The sequence below is a fragment of the Mus pahari genome, chromosome 7 (genome assembly GCF_900095145.1).
Source record: "Mus pahari chromosome 7, PAHARI_EIJ_v1.1, whole genome shotgun sequence".
NCBI classification, from domain to species: domain Eukaryota; kingdom Metazoa; phylum Chordata; class Mammalia; order Rodentia; family Muridae; genus Mus; species Mus pahari.
The window spans coordinates 52,014,670-52,026,331 of NC_034596.1; the positions used below are offsets into that span (position 1 = coordinate 52,014,670).

The 11,662-nt window shown below is 41.3% G+C and overlaps 1 protein-coding gene across 1 annotated transcript in view; it reads right to left on the reverse strand.

Moving 5' to 3' along the window:
• Positions 1 to 11,662, reverse strand: part of LOC110324842 — a 35,770-nt gene that overhangs the window by 11,336 nt on the left and 12,772 nt on the right. Inside the window, exons 2-5 of the mRNA XM_021202555.2 lie at positions 6,973 to 7,094; positions 5,079 to 5,217; positions 3,540 to 3,661; positions 973 to 1,083 (exon numbers count right to left, since the gene is read on the reverse strand). Of these exons, the coding sequence (XP_021058214.1) occupies positions 973 to 1,083; positions 3,540 to 3,661; positions 5,079 to 5,217; positions 6,973 to 7,094 (494 nt within the window). The remainder of the gene's footprint in view (positions 1 to 972; positions 1,084 to 3,539; positions 3,662 to 5,078; positions 5,218 to 6,972; positions 7,095 to 11,662) is intronic.

Genomic DNA, 11,662 nt, shown 5'->3' on the forward strand with positions numbered 1-11,662 from the left:
GTTTCTCTGTATAGCTCTGGCTGTCCTGGTACTCACTTGGTAGACCAGGCTGGCCTCAAACTCAGAAATCCGCCTGCCTCTGCCTCCCGAGTGCTGGGACTAAAGGCATGCGCCACCATTGCCTGGCTTATCTCTACATTTCTAAAATGAGGGTAGGGAAAAGAAATAGGGTGGGAATATAAAATAACCTTTATCAGAAAGACACTTCATCCTTCAACGTTTAAAACATTTCTTTTATTGTTATTTACATACCTGTCTGTGTGTCTACTTGTTTGTCTGCACACCATGTGTGTGCAGGTGCCTGTGGGGACCAGAAGAGCATCCTGGATCAGATCAGGAGCAGCTGATCTTACAAGCAACTGTGAACTCTGGATGTGGGCTCTGGGAACCCTACTGGGTCATCTAGAAGAGCAGCAGACCCTCTTACCTGAACATCTCTCCAGCCCCTTGATCTTTAACTCACTAAGTTTTTCCAATGTTATGCGGTCCTTAACCTCAGAGATTGTTAATATTTTCTGCATTGCCATGAGAAATATAGAAGGATCTTAGTGACATTTCAAGGATCCATGCAGTAAAGAAACAGAACGCTCCAAAAAACCCACACCCCCAAACTTTAATTTTGTTACTTTTCCTTTACAGGAGAAGGGGGAACCCTGTTCTAGCCCAAGAGAGGCATCTTTCCCTAATGACCACTTTCCTATGACATTTACAATAGCTCCCAGTGGACAAGATAAGCAACCACGAGCGGTGCAAGCCCTTCATTTTCAGTTTAATAAAATACACTGGCAGCCAGCCTTGGAGAGAGATTTACAGTTCCGTTACCCAAACTACCTGACACTAAGAAAACAGAGGAAACACTCTCTAGGAAGACCGCTGGCCGACTCAGTGCACTGCCACACAGCAGCAGTACTGTGAGAATACAGAAGCAGATGGGGAAGATTCATAGAAGTAATAAAAAATAGGTAAAGGTACCTTTATTCTGTCACCGAACTGGTATTTCTTTATGATCATTTCCTGCAATTGGCAAAATTCTCCATTCAGCTCTACTCCCCAGAGCTGCGCTGCTGAGCTGTAAAGGTAACCCTGAAATGGGAAGACAGCCTGTCACAAAACAGTCAGCTTCCAAGTATAGGCTATGTCTGCCTGAGCTATAAAAACCAAACTGTTACAAAACTCACAGAGTTCAGAACTTCTCCCATCAGGGATTTGATTGAAGTTATTTATTTATTTATTTTTTGTTTTTTTTGTTTTTTTCAAGACAGGGTTTCTCTGTGTAGCCCTGGCTGTCCTGGAGCTCACTCTGTAGATCAGGCTGGCCTCGAACTCAGAAATCCGCCTGCCTCTGCCTCCCAAGTGCTGGGATTAAAGGCGTGCGCCACCACGCCCGGCTAGATTGAAGTTATTAATCCTTATTATATAGCTATATTTTTAAAGACTGGTTTGTAAAGTTTCTGATAAACTGGGCATTCAGCAAGCTTGGAAATGATGAAAATGAGCACATTCCCAAGCTCTGTGGGTCTAGTCAGCCTGCATAACCTCTAGGGAGGTTATGCCCAGGAGTCAATCTGTAAGGAATGCAGTGACAACCACACCATTTGGAAGGAAGGCAACCAGCCTGATCAATGAACAAGGACAAGGAGAACTGCTGGAAGCTGCCATGTTTCTGTTACAGAGTAACACAGATAACCTGGAAGAAAGTCAGCTAACTTTGTCAGGTAACCTTCGGTTTAAGGGTTTGTTTGTTTGTTTGAGACAGGATTCATGCAGCACAGGTTGGCTCTGGACTATTAGAGATATGTACCACTATGGCTGGTTCCTGAAGATGACTGTCTACCAACACATGCAAAAACCAAGTTTGAATCTATAGCTGTAGCACAAATGTTTATAATATTTATTTCTAACATGTTTCAAAGTGCATATGTCGATATTAAGGAATTTAGTATTGATTCAGTGTTCTACTGTAGGAAAAAAAATCAACATTCACATTATCAACCCTGATACTATACCTGTGATGTCAGGTATTCGGCATTACATTTTTGCATGGCTCTCATTTTCTTTCCTTACCCCCCCCCCTTTGCTCTTCTTTCTTCTCTCTCTCTCTCTCTCTCTCTCTCTCTCTCTCTCTCTCTCTCTCTCTCTCTGTGCGCACCTGAATACATAGGTGTATGTGCTCATGGGCATGCCAGAGAATGGTGTCTTCCTCTCCTACCCTTCCCCTTCTGGCACCAAGATTGGCAATACTCTTTAAATAGAGCTATGGGGCAAGGTGGGCAAAGCAGCTGCACTTACAATCCTATCTCCCAGAAGGCTGAGAGAGACCGCCCTCAAGGCCAGCCTGGTGATCTGGTAAGTCTCAAACCCAACCCCCCAAAACAACAGGAGCACTAGGGACAAAAGCCACTAAACTGCATCATCTATGCATAGAAAGTTTAAGCCGAGCATTAAAGAGTAAGTTTCTGCCTCAAGCAAGAAGTAATTCTGAAACCTGACGGCACCTGCTCCCAGCAGGAGTCCCTACTGCTATGTCCTCCAGGGTTGTTTTTGTTTGTTTGTTTGTTTGTTTTTTCCCCGAGACAGGGTTTCTCTGTGTAGTCCAGGCCATCCTGGAACTCACTCTGTAGACCAGGCTGGCCTCGAACTCAGAATTCCGCCTGCCTCTGCCTCCCGAGTGCTGGGATTAAAGGTGTGCACCACCACCTCCCGGCAACATATTTGTTTGTTTTTTAACAAGATCCTAATGGCAGCCAGAAACCATATTTGAATTTTTTTGACAAAATGATTTAAGAACATTAGGTACTCATGACTTGAATTTATAACAAGAGCTATACTGATGTCAGATTTCAGAAACAAAAGAAATGTGCGTTTTGGGACACAGAAAATTGGACATGATGTATTCTTGGATGTCACCATCACCCAGTGTGCACACTTAAAAGACAAGGAAAAAGATATCCAGTGCTAGTAAAGGACTATGGCCACCCAAAGTTTCTTAGGCCTGACATAGTTTTTAGTTTTGTGAGTTCATATCAAAACGCACTGTACTGTTTTATTTTAATATAGCACAAAGAAAAAGAAGCCAGGCATGGAGACATCCTCAATCACAGTGCTTGTGGGCTGAGGCAGGAGGATAAGGGGTTCAGGGTTATCGTCATCTACATAGCGAGTTTAAGGCCCGCTGGGCCATATTAAAAACACACCCCCTCCCCACTCCAAAACAAAACAAACAAAAAATGGGGGGGGTAGTGAGTGGGGAGGGGAAAAGAGTGAGTCAGCCACATGGTCTATTCTGTTGATATCTGTCATTTGTGTTGTGGGACAAACCAGGAGAAGAAATTGGACAGCTGGTGCTGTCTTTGAAATTCCAAACCCAATTATTACCATCAAGCAGAAATTAGGAGCCTGCCAATGGATCCTATTTTAACCTTATCCTGTTACTTTAATAATAAAGCCAAGCTGTCACCTTGGATGGTGGCAGGCAAAGCTGTCACTAGCAGAAGAAAGTATTTTCCACATGTTGAGTATGTCCACAAGCTGCACTTTACCCCATAAAGGACTGTGCCAAGTCTGGAGCCAACGTCAACCAAGGCCTTTCCTGACAGATCAGGGAGTACATGATGGTAAATGAACTTCAACTCCGTGAGGGAGAAGGAATGAGAAATAAATCCTGGGGAAAGAAGAGAATGAGCATCAAGTTAGGCTTTTTGTTAGTTTGTAGCCTTTTTGCTGTTTTTTTGTTTGTTTTTGTTTTTGAAACAATGTCTCCCATATAGCTCTGGTTGGCCTCGATCTCACAGACATCTGCCTACTTCTACCTCAGAGTTCGGGGATTGCGCCTGCACCACCTCGCCTGGCTAGCTGGGGTCACTTCTATCCCTGTCTAAGTTTTGCACCCTAGTTTCTATGATTGACTGACTCTGGCTTTCCTCTGACCTGGAGGGAACTCAAAAGACTCACAGTATCATGTCCTACATAATGTAACTGTCAGGAAGAGGAGACAGCTTGGTCAAACAACAACAACAACAACAACAACAACAACAACAACAACTCCCCCTCCTCCAATGAAGCAGGTGGACCAGCCTCCAGGGAGAGATACTGGGTGTGTCTTTGTCTCAGAGGTGGGAGGGGCTGGCCATCGAAGTCTCCCCTCCCTTGGATCCTCATCCTCACAAACCCTCAGCACACCAGTAATTCCTCTGGGGGTCCTGAAGCTAGTCAAACCCCTTGTCACCTGAGTACTTGTCAGAGTCACTCATGACAACCATCTTAGATTCATTATCTGAGCTGCTCTGGGTGTCTAATCATCATTTATAACTTGGGGAGACAGAGGCTAATCTGGTCAAACCTAGTCGTATAAATGTTTACAAACCAGCCGTGTGGTGTATGGTGTTGCAGTTATTCATGGTTCAGTTTTTCCTCTAGCTCCCAGCCACATCTTTTTCCATCCTATGAATGTCATCTTTAGAGATGCGTCACTGGAGCAAAACAAAGCCCAAATAAACATTTCTCAGAGTTGCCTGTCTATTTTATCACCTCCTGGCTTGCTAAGCAGAGAAACCATCTCACGGGAAGTCAGCATGTGGTCTGTGTATCAGTCTCTCTTGAGCATGTGAAGTAGGAGGCATGTCCTCTGTTTTTAGTCATGTCTGATTAGTCTCTGGATTGGAGCTATCTCTGATTAAATAATCTCTAGATGTGAAAAAAATTTCTAGGTAGGACACTGAGTAAATTAATCCCCATGATAGTTCTTTTCTTTAAAAAGCAAAACTCTATTACATCTACCTATCTTCCTACCCACCACTTATCTATTTACTCAGAGTGTGTGAGGGGGAGTGCAGGCTGTGTGTGCCTCCATGTGCATGTGTCAGGACATCGGGTTTGACAGCAAGTCTTTTGTCTACTACTGAGCCATCTCGCTGGTCCTTAGAAAATACTTCTATGTTTTCCCTACTTTTACTTTTGGTAACGGCTATGCTTGAGGTTAGCTTTTATCCTAAAAAAATGTTCAATATTCTGATTACACATTTACATAGGAAAAAAGTAAAGGCAACTTAAGTAACGGCTCTGCAGACTTGGATGCGTACCCAAAGGCGCTGTTTGGTGTGAGCCGCACACCGTACAGTAGTTTCTACTCATTTTTCCTTCCTCACATAATGTATCAATAAAGTCTTCATCATAAAGGAATGCATCAACATGAACTGTGGGTTCTGGCTGCTGTTGTATCTGGAAAGACACATCAAAGGAAACAAAGTTCAAAGAAGCTTCTTTTATAGCTAAATAGGGCAAGACAGCAGTGGCCACTCGGCTACACTCTGACAACAGGCCCAGAGAGACACTGCTGCTGGTTCAATCCTGTTTACAGCAGCACCTCCTCCTCCTTTTTTTAAACTGAGACACTGATAATTCTGTCTTTAATCTGGAAGAACACAAAACATGACTAAGAGCTAACTCTCAGTCTTACATATCAATTACCATCAAAATACCTGACAAGTTATATTTATTCAGAAAGTCAAGCTTTCAAATTGCTAAAATATTATTAAAACTTCAAGTTTATATATGTGCGCATGGCACTTTCCATTTGTAATACCAGCATTTGGAAGACTGAGGCAGGGGTGTCTGAATTTGAGGCCAGCTTAAGCAATATCGTAAATTCAATGGCCAGCCTGGGTTACAGCCTGTATCAAAAAACAGCACAGGCTGTGTATGGTGGTGCATGCTTGGATCACAGTACTGGGGAGGCAGACACAGGCAGATTTTGAAGGTAGCCTGGTCTACACAGCAAGTTCTAGGCCAGCCAAGGCTATAGTGAAACTGTCTCAAAAGTAAATAAGTCAGACAGTGGTGGCATATGCCTTAAATCACAGCACTCAGGAGGCAGAAGGATCTGAGTTCAAAGCTAGCCTGGTCTACAGACAGAGTTCCAAAGAAGCTAGGGTTACATAGAGAAACATAGACTCAATAAACAAACAAACAAACAAACCTATTATATATATGATATATAAATATATGTTATACATTAAATATGTATTTAATATATAAAATATGCTAAAACCACATAGCTGCCTCCCAACAATCCTGCCTTAACTACCCATGTGCTTGAAAAATGTCAAAGTATTTTTAAAGCCTATATAAATGCTTTTCCTTATTTAACAAATTATATTACAGCATGATGTTGATACAAAGATTAATAGCACCCCACTGTATTACAAATCCAATACCAACAACGCCCCAAACTGTACTCTGAAATCTCAATTTTAACACTAGCTTCTACTTTGCTCTTCTTTATCCCTCTGAGACAAGGTTTCTCTGTGTAGCCCTGGTTTTCCTGGAATTTGCTCTGCAGACCAGTTTGCTCTATAGACCAGGCTGGCCTCAAACTTAAAGATCCACCTGGCTCTGCCTCCTGAGTAGTGGGCTTAAAGGCGTGCGCCACCACTGCCTGGCTTACTTTGCTCTTCTGAGATCCATTCTGAAGACCAGCACTTTTCGAAGACTTACTAAATTTAGTTCACAATATCCACATACTATTGAAATGTTCTGGCTTTCAGCTAGTGTGGGGTAACATTGGCTGAGACCTCAATTTTGAGGCCAGCCAGTTCTACAGAGCAAGACCTGAGCCATAAAACCTGATTAACCCACCAAATAATCAAATTCCCATCAAAACAAAAGCCAAAAAACAACAACAACAAACCAAAGCTGAAACACAGGATTTAATTCCTCAGCTCAGATGTTTATAAAGGGAAAAGGCCAGCCTGTAAACATTTAATTTGTTTTAAATAGGCTGATAAACAGGATTGTCGGCAAAGCATCCACTGAGTAAATAGTGCCAGGGAAGCCAAAGAAAGGGGTACCTGACAGAAACCGTAAATGAAAAATTGCTTAAAGTCAAATTTATAGTTAAGGAGACTACAATGTGTGGGGTTGGGGAAAAACAGATTTCTTGAATTGGACAAAAAGAAATGAATTGGTTCAACATACTTTTTGAAGGGCCAGATGTTCCGAGCAAAGCACAGCTTCTAGAGGCAAGCACTTCCGAAGGTCATCAGCTATGTTCTTCAACATGATGTCATTATTATCTTGAGTAAATTCATCAAAATCCCCTGAAAAAGAGCAAAAAGGAGGGGACTGGAGAGATGGCTCAGTGGTTAAGAAAACTATCTATTCTTAGCCAAAGGACCCAGGTTCAATTCCCAGTACCCATGTAGCAGCTCCAGTTCCAGGGGAGTTACACCCAACATGCAGGTAGAATACCAATGTATATAAAATAAAAATAAATAAAATGTAAAAAGAGAGTAAAAAGGAAGAAGAAACACCTCCCATTTTTGCCATCATTTCTAGACTGATTACAGATGGTGTGTTCTAAACACTGACTCAGCAGCACTAGCCCAAGGTCCATTTAAAATGGGCAATTTTTCAGGCAGTCAAGATGGCTCAATGGGTAAAAACACTTCTTAAAAATTATGATGGCCTCAGTTCAATCCCTGGAACCCACAGCGTAGGAGGGAATCACTCCCACAGGCTGTCCTCTGATCTCTACACATGTACTATGGAGCTGTACACACACACACACACACACAATAAAAACATACATTTAAAAAAAAAATTAATTCTTTTCTTTCTCCAAACGGCTTATCAAATAAAAGCAAAGAGATTTAAGAAAATCAGTAGTATTTAAAGTGCTTCCTTGTTATTCATGAATAGTAAGTACTCCTTTAGGGCACTATTCATCCTTTCAGGGTATTAAACTCACTAATAAATTATTACATCTTTGACCGCGTGACTCTTATTGTTCAAGGATGACTCAGAAGACAGACAGCGTCAATCTGAACTTCCTGACCCCAATAAAATGCATTCAAGCTGTGAAAGTAATAGGGCCGGGGATGCTGGGGCCCAGGTGTGGGGTGCTTGCCTACGTGTACTGGACCCCAATTTGTTCTCAGCAATTCATAAATAAGATGTGGTATCTTGTGCCTGTAACTCCAAGAGGCAGGAAGAGCATACCTTAATATTATTATTGGCTATATGGTGACTGTACTGGCTAATTTTGTGTCAACTTGACACAGACTGGAGTTATCACAGAGAAAGGAGCTTCAGTTGGGGAAATGCCTCCACAAGATACAGCTGTAAGGCATTTTCTCAATTAGTGATCAAGGGGGGAGGTCCCCTTGTGGGTGGTGCCATCTCTGGGCTGGTAGTCTTGGTTCTATAAGAGAGCAAGCTGAGCAAGCCAGTAAAGAACATCACTCCATGGCTTCTGCATCAGCTCCTGCTTTCTGACCTGCTTGAGTTCCAGTCCTGACTTCCCTGGTGATGAACAGCAGTATGGAAATGTAAGCTGAATAAACCCTTTCCTCCCCAACTTGTGTCTTGGTCATAATGTTTGTGTAGGAATAGAAACCCTGACTAAGGCAGTGACTCTGAGGCTGCCCTGGGCTACATAAGACCCAGTCTTAAAACATAAACCAAATAAACAAGAGTAGTATTGTCACCAACTACATACTCTACTTGAAATCATATGACTCTGATTCACTATTAGCAAAAGATTAAGAATTAATATACATGCATATTATTTGTTTAGACATAAAGTCTACTCTGAGGTCCAGCTAGGCCTTGAACTCAAAGCAATCTTCCTACGTCAGCCTCCTGGAGTACTGTAATTACAGAGATGGACTATAATGCCTGGCTAAAACAGCATATTTTTTAAAATTATTTTTGAAAAATATTAATTAATTATATGTGTACGAATGTTTTGCCTGTATGTATGTGTGTGCCCCATGTGTGTTTCTAAGTAAGTCAGAAGACATCAAAATCCTTGGAATTGAAGTTTGGTTGTGGGCCAACAACATGTGGTTCTTGGGGACTGAGCCATCTCTCCAGGCATTAAATAGTACATTTTATTATTCTTTTAAAAAAGATTTATTTATTTATTTAATGTATGTGAGTACACTGTAACTGTCTTCAGACACACCAGAAGAGGGCATCAGATCCCATTAAAGATGGTGTGAGCCACCATGTAGTTGCTGGGATTTGAACTCAGGATTCTAGAAGAACAGTCAGTGCTCTTAATCACTGAGCCATCTCTCCAGCCCTGGTCATAACCTTTAAAAAATATACTATTTGGGGATGGAGAGATGGCTCAGTGGTTAAGAGCATAGACTGTTCTTCCAAAGGTTTTCAGTTCAATACCCAGCAAACATATGGCGACTCACAGCCATCTGTAACAGGATCCGATGTCCTTTTCTGGTGTGTCTGAAGACAGCAGCAGTGCAGTTATATACATTAAATAAATAAATCTTAAAACAAAACAAAATGCTCCTACCAGCACTTGGTCTGGTAGAAGGGTAGAAATAAAGATGGCAAAGATACAGTAAGAGATTAATAATGGGCCAATCTGGGTAAGGGTACAAAATGGGATTCATTTTTCTGTAGCTTCCATTTTCTATGGGTTAAACTGTATTATTTGTAAGTAGCTCATAAACAATCTGAAATAGAATATAGCGTATCTTGAAATGAAACACTCTTAGCGTGAGCTTCTCTCTAGGATGCCAAATGTAGATGGGGAGACTATGAATAAAAGGATAGATTAGAAAACAAAGTCCTGGGCTGGTGAGATGGCTCAGCGGTTAAGAGTACGAGTTCAAATCCCAGCAACCACATGGTGGCTCACAACCATCCTTAATGAGATCTGACTCCCTCTTCTGGAGTGTCTAAAGACAGCTACAGTGTACTTACATATAATAAATAAATAAATAAATAAATCTTAAAAAAGAAAAAGAAAACAAAGTCCTTTACCTTTCTCTGAAAAGACTATTACAACTATGGGTCCTTGCCAGAGCATAAGGAACACAGAACACTGTCTTCCTTACTGTGAAAAAGAGGTTTGAAGCCAGACATGGTGGTTCACATTCCTGTGATCTTAGTTCTCAGGAAGGCAGAGGCTGGAAGATTGCTGTGCTTGAAGCCAGCCTACACTACACAGTGAAACCATCTCTAAAATAAATAAAAAAAGAAAAGAGAAAGGAAGAAAGGAAAAAGAAAAGGAGAAAAAAATAGAAATTGCTGTGCGTGCGGATTAAGGGCAAAGCTGAGGGGCTGAACATATGCTTAGAGAATGCAAAGCCCTATTTTTGATCTCCAGCATTACAATAGGAAGGGAGAGAAAGATAAATAGTTCTAGAAACAAGTCAATGGCATCTTGAAGGGAGTATCATCTGATTTCTACCATTTCTGCATCCTCCAAAACTGTTGTTATTTTTGGATCATGACTTTATGTGTGTGCACATACAGTGTCTTTATCAATTACTCTCCATCTTAAGTTTTGACACTCTCTCACTGAATCTGGAGCCTGTCAATTCAGTTAGACTAGCTGATAGTAAGTCCCAGGCCTCCTTTCTCTCCTCTTCCCCAGTACTGGAATTTCAGGCACTGGCTGCCATGCCCAGCTTCTTCGTCTTCTTTTTTTTTCGAGACAGGGTTTCTCTGTGTAGTCCTGGCTGTCCTGGAACTCACTTTGTAGACCAGGCTGACCTCGAACTCAGAAATCCACCTGCCTCTGCCTCTGCCTCCCGAGTGCTGGGATTAAAGGCGTGCGCCACCATGCCCAGCTTCTTCTTTTTTTTTTTATTTATTATTTTCTTTATTTACATTTCAAATGCTATCCCAAAAGTTCCCTATATCAGGGTCCCTTCAGCAGAATCTTGCTGGCATGTGCATTAGTATCTGGGTTTGGTGGCTGATGATGGGATGGATTCCTAATGGGGTAGTCTCTGGATAGTCCATCCTTTCATCTTAGCTCTAAATTTTGTCTCCGTACCTATATCCTTTCATGGGTATTTTGTTCCTTATTCTAAGGAGGAATGAAGTATCCACCCAGTGGTCAACCTTCTTGGTTTTCCTGTGTTTTGCAAAATGTATCTTGGGTATTCTAAGTTTCTGTGCAATATCCACTTATCAGTGAGTGCATATCTAGTTACTTCTTTTGTGATTGATGCCCAGCTTCTTAATGGGTGCTGGTGATTCAAACTCTGGTGTCATGGGTGAATAGCGAGCACTTCACCCATGAGTAATCTCCCCAGCACTATGACCATTTTGTAAAAATGATAAAATTAATGTATAAATAAAACTGTATAATATTCAAAGTAATGAAATGTTCTGATGCATATTTACATTATTAAATATTTAAATCAGGTCAGAAATATCTTATACATTTGACATTTCTTTATGGTGAAAATATTCAAAATCTTTTATTCTATCTTTTTAAAATTGTATGTCATTATGTCATTATTATCTAGAGTCATCTTATTATGCAATAGCATACAATTATCTCCTTTCTTTTTCTTTTTTTTTTCTTTTTAAAGTCAGGGTCTTACCCTGTAGACCAGGCTGGCCTTGAACTCAGAGTTCCACCTGCCTCTTCCTTCTGAGTGCTAGGATTAAAGACATGCACTACCATGTCCAGTTTCCTTTAAATTTTTTTTTTTTTGAGTCATGGTCTCAGATTGCCCAAACTGGGCCTTGAACTCTTGTTTCTGCTGCTCCAACCTTTCAAATGATAGGATTACAGATGTATACCTCCACACCTAGTTTCCTTTTTTGAAGAACATTTTTTGGAAATACTTATTTTGTGTGCAGTGGTCTGAGGACAGTTTTTAGGAGTTGGTTTTTCTTG